The 16,275-nt window shown below is 44.0% G+C and overlaps 1 protein-coding gene across 1 annotated transcript; it reads left to right on the top strand.

Moving 5' to 3' along the window:
* The first annotated feature begins 3,966 nt into the window (after positions 1 to 3,966).
* On the top strand, positions 3,967 to 9,930 carry LOC111922856 (uncharacterized). Its single transcript, XM_086879991.1, has 4 exons — positions 3,967 to 4,158; positions 5,004 to 5,109; positions 8,740 to 8,785; positions 9,223 to 9,930. Exons 1-4 carry the CDS (start codon positions 4,056 to 4,058, stop codon positions 9,355 to 9,357), a joined length of 390 nt encoding a protein of 129 aa, XP_086736117.1. The 5' UTR covers positions 3,967 to 4,055; the 3' UTR covers positions 9,358 to 9,930.
* Positions 9,931 to 16,275: the final 6,345 nt, after the last annotated feature.

The following is a 16,275-nucleotide window of genomic DNA, read 5'->3' as shown; positions in this document are numbered from 1 at the left end:
TGTGCACAATAGCTACAGCCTGGCAGAAGTAAGAGGCTGAGTTTATTGTCAGGTTGGTTTGGGAGAGGGTTGTTGGTTTATTAGAAAGCACTATCTATCTGATGGATTTTTTTAACATCCACTGAAAGAAGATCAGCAATGATATGAGGCAACTTTGTGAGTGTATCACACTTCTGGCTTCCAAATAGATCTGCAGTTCTGTACAGTCTCTGAAGGAAATCCTGCTTAGTTAGACTCCCCCCCCCTAAAAATAAATAAATAAAAAGTGGGGGAGTAGGAGAGAAATCAAGGGAGAAAGAGGCATAAAGGAGAGAGAAAAGAAGGAAAAGAAAAAAGAAGGGAGAAAAGAAAGGGGGGAGGGAGGGGTTAAAAAGAGGGAAAAGTTGGATCAACTAAAACTGAAAAAATCAGCTGTTGGTGATCTAGCTCTTAAGAAAAGAGCTGGCTCTTAAGGATATGCTGACATTGATCTGTGACTGTGTATGATGGTCAAAATCCTTAAAAGTGACTAATGATTTCTTGTGCCTCAGTTCCCAGTGACAGAAATGAACCGGGCTTGCAGAGAACTGCATGCCCAGAGCACCCTGATGCACCACAGGTACTGCATGCTCAGGCATACTCCTCCCTGGACAGCCTCAGTCCACCAACAGGCTGGGGTACTGACCTCTGTCATGTCCTTCTCTTTGCACACCAAACTGACTTTGGTATGGACCTCTGTCCCTCTGAGGGGGACAGCTCACACCCACCCAGCCTGGTGGTGCGCTCCAAGAGTCCCCCCCAGCTTTCCCCTTCAGCACTGAACCTCCCCCATCAGAAATTAAGGATTTGGGGTTTTGTTTAAAAATAAAGCCAGCAGCAGGTTCCTATGGCCCTGTTCCCCTCAGAAGCCCTGTCTTGCCAGTTGCCATGCAAGGGGGTCTGCAGGGCCAGCCTGCCCCTATCCCCTGGCCACCAGCATCTCCCCACATCCTGCTAATGGCAGTGCCTCCCCCAGGTCACCAAAGACCACATTAAATTTTTATTAATTACAACAGGACCAACAGTGGTGACAGTGGGCCCCAGTGTAGGGGCAGCCACCCTCGGTGGCCGTAGGAGGTGCCCAGCTGCCCACCACGAAGGGCTTCCCCAAGGCTTCACACCACACACCCCTCCAGAGATACGGTTCCCACACAAAATACAGCCGCCTCCAGAGCAGCTGTCCTGCAGCTGCTGTCACCCAGAAATTTCCACAAAAAAACCTCTATCCAGCAGCACTTGCCTGGGGTATGGAGCCACGGCAGGGTGGTGCCTGCACCACCTTCCTTGCTTCAAGCCACACTCAGCAGGAAAGCTGAAATGTCGTGATCAGAGCTCACAGGATGGGGTGGTGGAGAATTTCATTCCCTCTCTCCACAAAGCCCAGGCCAGCCGGTGAACATGAGCCAACGCCACTCAGCAAAGCCACCCCTGGCCCCCCGCCAGCTACTCCTGATGAATGAGCTGCGACACACTCAAAGGTGAGAAGGCCCAGCCAGACCCATATCTCGCAAATCTTGGCAAAAACATGGTAAAAACCTGTGAAATAGGCTTTTTTTTTTTTTTTCTCCTTTCTGTTTTCACTTTTTGTTCATGTTTTGGGCTCCGTGCCCCCATGCAGCATGCCTGAGCGGGTTGGGGCTGAGGGGACAGGCCGTGGCAGAACTGTGAGCCTGGTGGGGTGGGAAGGAGGGCAGGCGTCAGTCTTGAAGCATTCAAACGAATGCTGCACTACTCCTAGAGTGATGTCAAGCCACCTTTTCTGCTCAAATTGTAGTAAAAATAAATACGGCTAGAATGTGTGGGCATGGTTTGGAAAAGGATAAAGGGGACATTTCAACATTGGTCTCACTGAAGTGGAAATGATTTCTGATAGCCAGCTGGAAGCTGGCACAGGCACTAGGCTGAAGTTGAGAGTTCATGCAGCTGGGGTTTCATAATACCAAATTGCTAGTCTTTCATTTATTACTTGAGTCGAATCCTAAAATCTTATTTATATGATTAGTCCCTCTGGGCCACATCCTTATTTCTCTTACACCAGACTGACTCAGAGGAGGGGGACATCTGTGAGGCAAAGCCTTCTCATTAAAAGGTCCCTCTAGAATGGAAAAATAAAAGTCAGCTATGGTAATGTCCTCTAGCCTGCGGCGAGGAGGCTCAGACCAACACAGAAATGAGCTACACACCAGGCAGCTCTCTTCAGCAGAACTAGCACAGCCCTCCAGAGTCCTCCATGCCTTCCTTCTTCAGCTGAAGGTTCAGTTCAAGTACCTGGTACTAATCATCCAGATCATTAATTTTTTTTTGGTCTAATTTACATCAAAAGCTGCTCCCCCCTCTACACTGAGCAACATGGCAGCCATTACTAGGGAAGTATCTTGTGCAGAGATGGCTGGCTCAATAGTTCATGTGAACCCATAGCCATGGGGGCATTGTGATGGACAGCTCAGTGTATCACACAGTGTGGATTTTGCTGCAGACAGGCCCAGCCCGGAGCAGTGGGGGGAAGAAGATGTTGCGTCGTGCTTGGCATGGAGGCCAGGGGCTGCTGGCAGAGCAGGTGCCCTTGGCAGTGCAGTAGCATCCTCCTTATGGATTTGGAAAACAGTCAAATTGTCCAGGTGGGACACCAGGAACTGGAGACCCCTCCAGCAGAATGATGGGCAGAGGGTGGGGAGGCACATTGACTCTGTTAGTCTGGCAGAGAGATGCCCGAGATCATGGAGGTCTGAGCTTGTCCATCCATGGGACAAGCACAGGTTTAGCATTCATCATAGAATCAGGTTGGAAAAGACCTCTAGGATCATCAAGTCCAACCACTAAACCAGCACTGTCAAGGGGACATTAAACACAATTTGGGGATATTAAACCATGCTTAATCCACATATGTTTTTGAACATTCCAGGCCTATTCCAATGTCTGTTCAAACTTTCAGGGAAGAAATGTTCCCTAGTATCTTAGTTAAACTTCCCCATGTGCACCTTGAGGCCATTTCCTGTCCCCCTGTCACTTGTTACATTGAAAAAGAGACTGACCCCCACCTTGCCACAACCTTCTTTCAGATAGTTGTAGAGAATAATGTCTACCCTGAGCCTCTTTTTCTCCAGGTCAAACAACCCCAGCTCCCTCAGCTGCTGCATGTAAGACTTGTGCTCCAGACCCTTCACCAGCCTCCTTGGACATGCTCCAGCACCTCAGTGTCTTTCTTGAACCACGGGAACCAAAACCAAACACAGTATTTGAGGTACAGCCTCACCAGTGACACCTCAGACCCATATACTGCCCAGGCAGCTGAGCCCAGTAGGCAGAATTTTTTGATATGGGGTCAGTGGAAAAGCAATTCCTTCAGGCTTGATTCTGGGCCTGGTGGGAGTCCAGCACAAGTGTCCCTGTATGTGCTTGTCCTGAATATCTAATCCCATGTCTAGCTATCTCTAACACACTGCAGGGCTCCTTGCAGCTGGTGGAGTAGACTCTGCCCTATTTTGGTTTCTGAGCTTTCACCTTAATCAGCAGCCCCCTGCAATAATAGTTGTGGAATGAAAGGGCAGAGAAGAAGGAGAAAGAGGAGGAAGCAGAAAGTGGCCAAGCTCACTGGCCACAATATGAACTCAAATGAAGGCAACCTGGTTTCTGTGTTCATTCTGTATAAATATCCCAAGCAATTTACAGAGATGGGGAGAAGGCTCTGGAGCAAAAGCCTGCGGAATCTAGGCTGCAGTGCACTTACTCAGATAAAGGAGAGGCTCTAGGATCCGGGGCAGAAATTCTCCAGCAGAAACGTTATGCTGGGGGGAATCACCAATTACTCCTGTTAGCACCTGCAAGCAGGCATTTTAACAAAGCAGCATTCTCTCATTCTGTTGAAATGCACAGCATATCCCGCCAGGCTAATTAAATAGCAGCCCCTCCCTTACAAATAAGAGCACTGCAGAGGGTGTGCTTGAGCTCAGCCCTTGCACATAAAGGGGGACCATTCCCAGGTTGGATTCCAAGAGGGAAATAAAGACTTCCAGCAAGAGGGATCTGCTCTGTGCCTGATGCCACCGCTCAGCTCACTCGGCAAAGCAAGCCCTCCACCAAGCTCCCTCCCACCCAGCCCCACCGAGACTGCATCTGCCTGCCCAGACTTAATGGGAGCAGGCGAGTTCTGCTGGCTTCAGCTTCCCAGGCACTGCCTAATTGCAGGGCAGCACCATGTGCCACGGAGCAGTTTTGTTTGTCAACCTGAAGGGTTTTGTGTCAGCTCCATAAAACGCAGGCAAAGTGCATCCAGCACAGCGTGGTACGGTGTGCAGCGCAGCGATGTCACCTGCACCTGGACACCTCTGGGACCCGTTACCCTTGCTGAGGGTGGGATAAAAAGTACTTTGTTTTGTGCCTGCATTTTTGAAAACTGAGAAGAGCGCTCAGGGATTTCTGAAGCTTGAGTTGATTAGCAGTTAATGATGTGTGTCCTGAGGAAAAAGTAAGATTAAATATTCTGCATGTATTGAGCAGGGCATTTTACGCTTGAGATTTATAGCTATTTTGTTAGTATTTCATGAAGTGTTTAGGTCTGTTCAACTCTGGGTTGCACAGCCGCTCAGTATTTTGAACACTCATTTTATGCAGATATAACTTAAACAACCAACGCTGTATGAAAGTCCGTAGTGCATGTGCTGTAACTGCACATTAACTCTCCAGGAATGCTATTGAAGAACAGACACACAAGAGTAACTTCTTCAGCAACCCAAGATCTGTGCTGAAGTGCTGCTGCCTCATCCCAGGGCCATCCCAGACCCAGAACCAACTGCCTTGAGCACTGCACCTTCCAGTCTGGGAAGAATGCTGTGGGGAAGCTTGTGCTCTTTGCTTATTTCCTTAGCCCTTGCCACTCTCTATTGATTTGTCTCAGCTGGAGTTGCCTTACACTCAGTTTTGAGCACAGTTCTGCACTTTCCCTGTGTTGTATTTCTGAGTTTTGTTTCCCATTTGTAACTCTGCAGGTGCATCCAACGCAGTTGCCTTGGTGTCACTCCACAGCATTTCTGTCCTTGGCCCTTTGAATGTGGAACGACTTTCCCACAGGTGGCTACTATGTTCTAATACTCAGTAAGTATTACTACTTACCTGTTTTGATGCTTTCTTTCCTGAAGACATACTTTTGTCACATTTCCTCCACATTCATCCATCCATTTAAAAGAAAGTCAAGAAGAAGGTGATGGTCCTTTCCAATCTCTTAGGGGAGAAACAAATTTCCTAGAGACTCTTAATTTCTAGGGGCTGGTCTCCAAAACAAGATGAAAGTGTGCTTATAAAAATGTCCAAGATCAGCAGAGATGCAGTGCAGAGGCTTCAGGCCTCACTAATGAGTCTTGGAAGGGCACTTGGGTTGCTGAGCTGTCCTGATTCTTGTACAGCATCCTTTCACTTCTCCTGTTACCCAGGCTAAGCAGATTCAGTGAGGCATACTGAGTAGATCAAGGCACGCTACATCTATAACTTCATTTTGCCTTGGAGATGTACTGCAAGATCAACACCTAGCACATCATGCTTAGCAAATGGTGGCAATACAGTGCATAAAATGAGGGCCCTAACTTTTTTCCCTTCATTTGGGGAAATTTCCCTCACACAGTACCATGTGTGCAAAAAAGTAATTGTTTGCCAGCATATGAAGTGTAGCCAAGCAGGCTAAGCTGAACAAAAGTTTCAGGTCCTACATGGCTATTAGGAGTTTCCAGTTAATTGAAGACTCGAGTGACAAATGTACACAGCCACATTTGGACAGATAATCTGCTTAAAATCAACCTTTCTACCCCAGGGAAACCCTAGGGAAATAATTCATAGTGCAAGTGTGTGGTGTCTCTCACAATATTTAAAATTTATATTTCCTGCTAAAAAAGGCTAAAACTAGAACTGGCTGAAAGAAATAAAGCAACATGTCTCTCAAAAGTTCTTAATTTGAATGTACAAAGTCGTAAGTCTGTAGAGCATATGCACTGTTAAAACTTGGACTTGTGTGTTACACACACAGACAGAAGAAAACAGAGTAACTTAATGTTGCTCAGTAGATGTTCTGTGTTATTACAGTAATCTCCAATATGGAGCTCATACAGATGTTGTTACTGGGATAGCTGTGAAAACCTTCCAACATTTTCTCCCTCCTCTCACCTTTTCCAAATGTGAAGCTAAATTTCTATCTTGCAAGAGGTACTATAGATCCAATTATAAATTGGCTCCTCAGTCTGAGTGAGCCCACTCTGTGTGGCCAGGGGGATTAGTAGAAGTCAGCTTAAGTGATTTTTTTTTTTTTTTTTAGAAGAAACAGGATGCATTGTATGTATGTGAGCCTTCCGAGACAGCTTAGCAGAAGCACGGCAGCGCTGCCGACAGGGATAATAGCACTGCTAATCGGTATGGCACGTATTCCAAATGTATCCAAAATACTGGTGGCTGCATCACTGCTTTTCTTATTTTTCAAAGGGACAGACACCAGTGAAAACCTATAAAATAATAGCTTATTTTCACTTGCATCCTCTTGAAGGAAATGGGACTTAGTCTAGAGATATCTGCTAATTTGGAAGAGAAAGGTGTTTTTTTTTAATGCACTGTAAAATAATCATTTGAAATGCGTTTTAGCGTTGGTTTTCTGTAAAAGTCTAAAGGTCGTGTTCCTGCTTTACTGTAGGACTGTATCTGGTGTATATCCAGATTCACAAATAGCTAAAGAATAAAAATTCTTTCTTTGGCAGCTGGAACAAAGTGTCTTAAGCAAAATCATGTGTTTGAATCTACATCCAGACATGGGTCTTACTAGTTCAGGTCTGGAAATTTCTTCTACAGTCAGATGAACATTGCATGCCATATATTTTACCATATATTTTAAGCAGAGCACTGGGCTTAATTTGGATTGCTTTATCGATAAAAAAAAAAAATTATACATATTCATAAAAATGATCCTTAGATCATTCCAACAATAAAGTTTGAACCTAGGAGAATAAACTTTCATGGTTTCAGATTTGGCTTTTTAGGAGCTCCCTTTTTTAGATAGACCTTTCAACCTCTAGAGTTGGGGATGGAACACTTCTTCAAACAGCAAACTATTGTACATGTCAGAGCTTGAAAAGCATTTTGAAAGCAAACGAAAGTGAAATAACCTCAGATGTTATCACAAAATCCTGTCCTTTTGAATTAAAAAATGGTTAATGACTTATTATGGATTTTCTGTGAACATGTTTATTGAATGAGAGTTTTACCCAATATTTTGATGAAATATCAAAATTGTGGGTTCTTCTACCCTATGACTCTTTGAGACACACAGATTTCAGGGGTCATATGGTAAGACATTCTTCTTTGATTGGATGAATAAAACGTCTTATATAAGTAAAAAACAAACACCACTAGTGAATGAGGTGCTTCTGGCACAAACACTTGGAAGACTACTCATTCATTCTTAAAATTCATGCCACTTTCCCACATGAGGGCTGTCACATACTTGGCAGTGGTCCAAACAGCGTAAACCATAATCTAGGAATAAAAGCAAATGAATGCAGGTCTTTTAGTTGCAAAAGATCAGATCCTGAAAAAAATAAATTTTCAACCATTTCTATTAACAGTGTTTGCCATAAAACAAAACCTACTTACACAGATGGCTACATGTTAGTTCTGGGACTTTTTTTTAACCCTTAAGTCCTGCATTTTATCTTCTTTTGTGAGTTTGAGTCAGACCATCAGTGTTATTTTCATAGAACTGTTTGTGTTCTAATTAAGCAATAAAGAGCAAAGCCTGTCCTGGGGATTAAGAGTAACTTGGAGTGTTGACACAAAGCTGAGAGCCATTAGTGACACCTGGCCATTAATTTCCCAGGAGATGCCAGTGCCAAACTCATCAGGGCTGTTTCTAACAATCCTTGCTGGGTTTTTAATGGGGAAAAACATATTTTTGACTTTCGGGAAGTACCGGAGGGCAGGCAAAATTACTACAGTTTACCATTGAGGAGGTGACAAGAATAAAGAGAATATGGATGACTACAGCAATATCTGCAGAAAATTATTTTCTTATTTGTTAACCCACACACACATTCCCACAGAAAGCAGATACTCAAAATAAATACAAATCTGAGAGAAGAGGTGGGATATATTTTCAGAGCTACCAACTTCCAGTACAAATTTCACTAGACAAACCAAGCTCACTTCCAAGCACCACAACACTTACTGTTTATCACTTTTAAAACCACTTCCATTGCTATTGCTAGATAACCACATTGAATATGAAAAGCTTATCCAATTAATATATTTATGCTTTTCTTGGCAGAGAAGGAATGGTGGGTATACCCATCTAAGTATTTTTGTCTTCCTTCTGGAAATACATTAACCATTCCCATCCCTTCCCCCACCTCCTCCATGCTATTACAGCACCTTCATCAGAGACAGCCTTGCATGGCTTCTGGGAGAACACTTTCACTAAATTCTTACAGGATATTAATGGACGTTCCTGTATAGTATTGCCATATGAATGTTTCAATGACCTAGATAAACGTGCATAATTTCCTTTGTGTGTAATGGGCATGAGTGTTTAATTATGACAAGTTGTGACTTTTGTAGTTTATCTCCGCCCCCCAGGGAGCCCTTGAAAATGAAATTTCCTATTCTCTGGCATGCAGCAAGTGCAATTTTACAATAACTCTGCACTAGGATATCATAATCCATGTTGCTTCCTCCTTTTTTTTTTCCTACACTTAGTGTCTACAGAGGAGTCCAAACACTGAAACTGGAGTTATGTGAGATGGTGAGTTTTTACACAAAGCAGAAGGTTACAAATTAGAAGAAAGATTTAATGGAAAATGGGCTGCAAGGCAGCAATCAGGATGACTTTTTTTTTACAAGTCACTTAAATTACTGACCACACATTAATTCTGAGGTTAAGCCCGTTGGTTAAACTAATCACTATTAATCAATGAAGCTGTTAATCAAATTGCTGAGAGCACAGGACCAAGTAAATTGGACAGTCAGATAATCTCTTGGGTTGACCAAAGATACAAAAAAGTTTGTGTCCCTCAGAAAAATTAGCAATGAACTAACTAGTTTGCATGCTGTTTGCAAACGGTATCTGCAACACCATCAAACCCTTCTATGCCTTATTTTTGGGGAGTGCTTTTAACCATCTCCTGCCCTTCTGCCATATGCATGCTTTTACCCCACACTTGTACCCCCTCTCTCTCATAGGTACATGTGCAAGAGAGGATGGAAAAGACTTGCAGTGGAGAAGTTTCAAGTGGAGGATTGATGGCCTGTGATCGTGAAGCCAAATCACTCGCTATACTTGCTTTGCACTACACGATTTCCTGCTGTTGTTTCTAGTTACAGTAGATAATAAAAAATGTTACAAAACCCTCTTAACAAGAAAACAAAACACAGATGGCATGTTGAATGTAAAGTATCTGGGGATATTAATCGACTCTGGCCCCAAAGCTATTTTGTTCCAGTTTTCTTGAGAAAGTGGGAAAGGGACAGCAGGAAATGCTGCACAAGTTGCTGGAGTGAACATGTCCAGCTACCAAAAAACAAGTCTGTGCTGGGAAGTAGCTGGGTCCATTGAGGGAGAACACTAAGGGCCAACAAGTAGTGTTATTATCCTCTTATCTCTTGAGGCCTTGGTAGGGAGAGTGATCTATACAGTATTCTTAGGTCAAACAGAGAGCCAACTATTTGAAGACCTGCACAGATACTTCTAAAAAAAAGAAAATGTGGTTATTATTTGCGATATAAATCTGAAAATGAAACGTTATTCAAGGCTTAAAGAGAAGATGATGCCTAACAGAAAACTTTTAAAATCATCCCTCTGAGAAATATTTTTATCATGCATCATATTTTAAGTCTTTCTCCTCCTTTGTTCTTTGCTAATACAGATAGTAAACCACATTTGGAAATCAACTGCACGGTGTATGTTTGGCATAACTTCACTGTTGCTTTTGCTGTTTGTTTGCCTGCCTTTGCAGCCCAGTGCCACAGAGATCTGCTGGGTTCAGTTTCAATGCAAAGGTCCCTGCAATGAATGCACTCATCTGTTCCCAGAGCCAGCTTTGCAGAGTGCTACCTGCTGGGGGAATATTACCCATTTGCTTGTGAGAACATGAGAACAGATAATGACAGATAACAAAACAGTTATGTCCTAGTTCTTGTTGGCGAGCGAAAAGCAATGGAGCGTATCTTGGGGAAGATTCACGCTGAGATGCTTTGGTTTTATTCCCTGGTGTGAACTGATGCAGGCTGTGAGGGCTGCTGCAATTTATGCTGGCTGCTTGAGGCCTCCTTTTCCAGCAGACATGAATTTCACTGAGCAAGACAGCAGCTTCCGCATTTGCTGTGTTGTGTGTCTTCAAGCCTCTGGGGTCTGGGTGGAAATGACTTACTGATGATAGGTGTCAGTGTCTGCATTCAGGCACATATTTAGGGGTATCTTTTCTGTCTCTTTTCCTCCTTGGGGGCTGCCAGTATTGCCCCCAGGTAGTTCAGACCTTTTGCTCAGCAACAGCAGTAGGAAGCAGAGTAGACTGAAGTTATGTCAGTTGCTCAGAGCATGGTGCAAATAACACTGAGGTCATGGGTTTCATCACCATATGGGCCATTCACGTAAGAGCTGGACATGATGATCCTTGTGGGTCCTTTTCAACTCAGAATATTCTGTGATTTTGTGAAGTCGGAGGAACAAACAAGAGATTCAACATATTTCTTTGTTCCTACTGATAGAGGCTATTCCTTTCTCACCAGACATATCCTGAAAGCACTGTCATGTCTATGAGTGGCTTGTCAGGGGACAGCTTGTTGACAAACTAATTGAATGCAAGTCACAAGAGTGTCTTTGAAGTGTCTTTGTGCAGGTGGCATGGATTTTGCCTTTTACATATTTTACTGGTTTATGTATAGAAAATTCATGTCAAGTGTATGGCAAAGCACTGGACATAGTGGAAGAGTGAGTGCCTTTCATATTTTCCTAAGGACAGATGACATTTCAGTGGCTTTATGTGGCTGCAACAGCATCAGACTAGAATCCACAGTTATTTTGACCATGTGGGTGTTAGTTTAAACATCTACCTTACTACTCTGGTGTTACTGGCTACTTCCAAGTGACTCCAAAATAACAGAGTTCAACGCACATGTTCTGGCTATTTGGCATATTTTAGGCCCTTTTATTTGAGCATTATATGTCATTTTTGAGAAGTAGAAGAGATCTGAGTATGGAAAACACTTGCTGATATTCTGTTGCACTTGCCTGAAGGTGGCACGTACCAAATTTTTCAATGGTAATGGTATTTCTGAAAGTCACAGTAGACTCCTGTTCACCATGAGGCCAAGTAAGGGTCTTATCTGCCAGAGGAAACCTGTCAGGGGCTGCATGGAAGGTGATTACAGCAGAGGCTGAGCACTGCAATGAAGTCCACCAAGAGCCTGTGACTCCTCTTAATCATGTCCTGTGTAACCCTATTTCACTGAAGTACCTAACACAGAGGACAAGTGGATTGGGACTCAGAAATCTTGTTCCTGTCAGTTTGTATCAGGGCTTGCACCCACTTGCAGCTCTTTGAACCCTGTCCAGGGTGCCACAGAAATTATCCATGGAAAAGGTGGTTGGAAGAGAAATGGAAGAGAATGTCACAGCCATTCAGCAAGGGCTGTGACACACGCATCCAACACAATTTGTTAGTATCTCTCAGCTTCCCTGCTGAGCTAGGGGGCTGTTGTGAGGTGATGCTTCTGTGTGACTTGTGAAGGGAGTTGTGCCTTGTGATGATCAGTCTGTGGTGTTAAGCTGTGGGAGCGGCTGTGGGAGAGCCCTATAGTGGTACTGCAGAGCAGCACAGATGCAAGCTAGTGGCAGCATGAGCAAGGCTGACTCCATTTGTCCCCTGTGGACTGTGAACTCCTCCATGAGATGGCACGTGCCACTCAGGGACCACCACAAGTGCACACATGCCCTGCACCTGAAAGGGTGATTGAGCCTCCCAGGAACATCAAGTTATGGACAAGCCTCTTGTCAGGCCCTCTCTGATGCCCCAGCACTGTCCACAGGGTGGTGTTAGAAATGCCTTTGAAGTCATAGGAGGAAGCCTGGAAACACAGAATTTGATCACATGGGGTTTTAAACAGTATATGAGGCCAAGGTTTGGAGGTGGAATGAGCACAGCTCAGTTGATGCTGAGCTAGGAAAGAGAAGAGGAAGGTTTTGGTCTTTCTTCAGTAAGGCAAACCTGGGTAAGGAATGGTCATCAGAGAGTCCAGAGCCTGTTCCTGCAGGCACCAGCTGTGTACCTGCACAGGGCTTCCTTACAAGCAATGGAAGCCCCCAGGTACTGCTGCAATGCACAGACCAGCCTTCCCTCAGACACAGGGTGAGTGCTCTTCTTGTGTCTTCGGTATAAAGTCTTTCTGTGTGCTTTCACATCAGCTTTGTGAGGCTACACAGGCCTACACAGGTGTGTTAGACCTGCTGCAATGTGGTAGAAGGCTGTTACAACATGGGGTCCAATAACCTGGACCTCTGGGCATAGCCATCTTACACTCTAAAGCAGCAGTGCAGCAGGGCTTTGTCACCACAGGAGATGGCCAAAACATCTTTGTGGGGGCTAGCAATGAAGGCAGGAGTGCATTTGGCCTCAGGCATAGGGACATATGACTGCAGACCTGACACCTCATTCATATGGAGGACAAGGTTTGAACCTGAGTCTCTGGTATTCTGTTACCTCACCCTTACCCTTCAGATTCCTTTTCTTTATCTCCTGTATCATTTTGGATCTGTTCTCTCTGCCACTGCTGCCTTGACTGGGAAAAACATTTCAGACACAGCCTCATTGAAGCTGTATGTGCAGTTTGCCGTGCTCTGGTTGTTCTGATTGAAAAGGTGGAGGTTGTTGGAGAATTCAGAAACATTATGAGGAAGCATGGACTCGTGGCATTTGTTCATGAGGCCAGACAGAGGCTTAAAGCCTCATACCCATCCCCCAGGAGGCAGGTACTATTTTCTCCTCCTCCTCCTCTGCTGCTCCAGTCTGCCAAGCACCTGGCCTGTTCCTGAGAATTACCCAGTGCCATTAGATCTATCTCCAGCTCTGCTCTTCTAGGTACAGATCTCCTGGGTCCAGCTCATAAAATTATAGTACTTACATGAAAAATACAAAGGTTGGCATGACTACGAAGCACTACATTAAGTACTGTAGTCTAGCTATATATATATTCACATATATATGTAAACAAAAACAGACCTAGAGTTTTGTGGTGTGTATTTTCAGCAGTCTGTACACAAAATCAGAGATGGTTTTCTCTCAGCAGGTTAAGAATTAGGATTATTTGGGTAATTTAGTTGTTCCTTGTTGCATATACAGTTCAGTTTAATAATAATTTTAATAGTGTTTTAAACCAGGGGTATTTTATGTTCTTTGACACAAATGCAGGGCTCATTCTTGACTTTGCTTTTAAAAGCTTCATGTATTTGTGTGTGTGTGCTTGTGTGTTTGATGAGGATAGCAGCACAGGCAAAGAAGAAAATGATAGTGTGTGAACATGCATTACCTTCCCAGCAGGGAAGGGACTTGCCCCTGAGGGTCAGGTCGACCTCAGGCATTTAGAGAGTGAGATACCTGGAAATTTCATGTTGAACAGCTACAGAGGCCAGGAGGGATGACTGGAAGGGGCTGGATGCCCAGACGTGGGCTGGGAAGCAGACAGCTGAGGATAGCACCAGGCAGCCCTGTCTGCTGCAGGGGGAGATGAAGCATGCACAGCCCTCCTCCCCTGTCTTAGAAGGCTGTGATTGCCTCTGTAAAGGAGTTATCAGGCCAAACACTCTGAATATTTTGCTGGGGAATACGTTTTACTTAATTGAGCGGAAAATAAAAATTACATGGACATGGAGGGTTTATAACAATGCAGAGATGAGAGAACATGTGCTTTTTAAAAAATAAAAGCCAGAAGTCCCATTGCTAAATGCAGTACTCAGGGTATAAAATATTTGCATGCATTGCTATGGCTGGAGCTTGACATGTCTGCATAACTTTGAAGGTCTGTGTGATTCCCTTATAAAGAATTTAAGACCAATCTGGTTTGAAGCTATTTCCCTTTCCTTTAATTCCTGCTCAGCTAATAGGAAGCCAAAAAATAAAGGTAGCACAACAGGTTCTGGGGTAGAGATGTACCACATTTTCCCCAGAGATGACTGGACCAGGTTTTTGTTGTGCTCTGCTGACATAGGAATAGCAGTATTTGGATAGCAAAGCTGTTGGACTTATTTGACAGCAAGACTGTGAACTTCTTCACAGGATCATGGGACAGCTGAGGTTCACAGTACCTCTGGGTTTGTCTAGCTTAACCCTCATGCTCAACTGCCCCTTTTGATAGTGTGTATTTCTCACCTTGCAGGGCTTTAAGCTCTAGCAATAGATGAGCTGAAGGGAGAAAAGGAAGATGCTCCCCACCAATTTGCAAAATACATTTATTTTTCTCTTTCTACCGGAAGGATGAGAAGCAGACAGAGCCAACTTTGTAATCTGAAAGACATATTATGTCCTAAGGATTTATTTGAGGGTAAAATTCTAGCCATTCCTTAAATTATTGCAAGCCATACATCCCAGTGAAGTGTGTGCAGGGAATTGTATTCCATGAATGAAACAGGGCAGCGCTGACTCCGGACAGGGGGCAGTACTGTTCCTCTGCTCCAGAGCCTAAAGAAGAAGACAGCCTCTTTTTTTCCGATTCTTTCCTGCATAATAATGCTCTACATAAGCGGCTCCTTAAAGTGCTCCTACACCTATTCCCAGTAATAACCATGCATTGTGTGTTGTCTGCCCGAGAGCTAGCATTAGGGAGAGACCACCCTGACCATTCACGGTGTGGTTCTGTGGGGAGGCTGAATTAACATTGCTGGGGGGCTCTGAGTGCCCCTCTGCTGTGATCTTCAGCTAAACACACTGGCACTGCATTAGAGGGCTCTGGATTTTTTACATTTCATCTATTTTATCTGTTTGAATGCAGATATACCTTTCATCACATCCTCTCACACTCAGACTGTCATGATCCATTTTCCACTGTGTGCACCCAGATGGCTTTTACAGGTTAGACTTCTGCAGATTTTTTTTCAATACAAAGATGTCACCATTTACTTTCGGCACTAAGAGTGCTTAACTAGGATATTATTTTCTGTTGAAAGTTTTACTTTCCTAATTATGGGTGAGTGACTTTCACTGAGGCATCCTTGGCCACTGAAAACAGGCTCAGCAGCTTGGCAGTTACCTCCTTTCCTCCAAAATATGCAGCCTGCTGTGGCTGATTGTGGAGCCTTCATGGACCCCAGTCCTCCCATCATCTGCAGCATCAGAGCAGGAGAGGAACAACCTCTCTTGGCACACAGCTGGAGCTCCCAGAGCACATTCTCAGTATCACAGGGCCATCCTTCACTACCAGGCCGTGTCTCCTGCTGGCAGCATGGGAAGCTTGGCAGCTCTGCCTCCCTGCCAGAAGGCCCATCAGCTGAAACCCAGCATGGAGTATGTCCGAGGACAGGGTGTTCTGGTTCTTTCTGGTTCCTCCATTAAGTAGTTAGTGGAATGTATGATGCGTTCAGCTTTTTTCATATTACACTCTATAATTGTATTAATAAAAGGTATTTACCCTCCATTATTTTCATTCTCCAGAGGATTACTGAGGACAGGATATAATTAATAGAGATGCTCATGTGAATCCAGGGAGGTTGTGTGCAAAAGCCACTGTCTTCACTAAAAGTAATTGCACACATTCACCACAGTCCAACCTCTATGGCATTTTAAGAGGAGCATGTCTAATTCATGAAAGGGAAGAATTGGTTATTATCAGTATTATCTGTAGCACTCTGGCTTAATTAGGAGTGTTAAAGAAAGATAAAAGGTAGGAGAGAAACGCAGGAAGATGAAATGATTTGCCCAAGGTCACAGAATGGAGATTAGCACCTGGGTCTTTACTGTCCCAGCCTTGTGCCCTGTCCATTAGATCAGGCCTCCCAAATCACCTTTCTTGATGATCAAGTATCTTGAGCACCCATGTAAACCTCTCAAGGAGAAAAGCAAAAATGTCTCAGTGTAGTCAGATAAAATTTTAGCAATGCACAAGACATCAGTGGAATTCATTAAAAAGAATATTTATTGAGAAGCAATGTTAAAAAGGAAACACTCATGCTTTAAAGCAGTCAAGGCAATGAAACCCTGCTTCAATTTGGAACTCATATTTTTGAAAAACTAATCAATTAGATCATGC

This window comes from Cyanistes caeruleus, chromosome 3 (genome assembly GCF_971803275.1).
Source record: "Cyanistes caeruleus chromosome 3, bCyaCae1.hap1.1, whole genome shotgun sequence".
Lineage (NCBI taxonomy): Eukaryota > Metazoa > Chordata > Aves > Passeriformes > Paridae > Cyanistes > Cyanistes caeruleus.
This window is presented reverse-complemented; position numbering and strand designations above follow the sequence as displayed.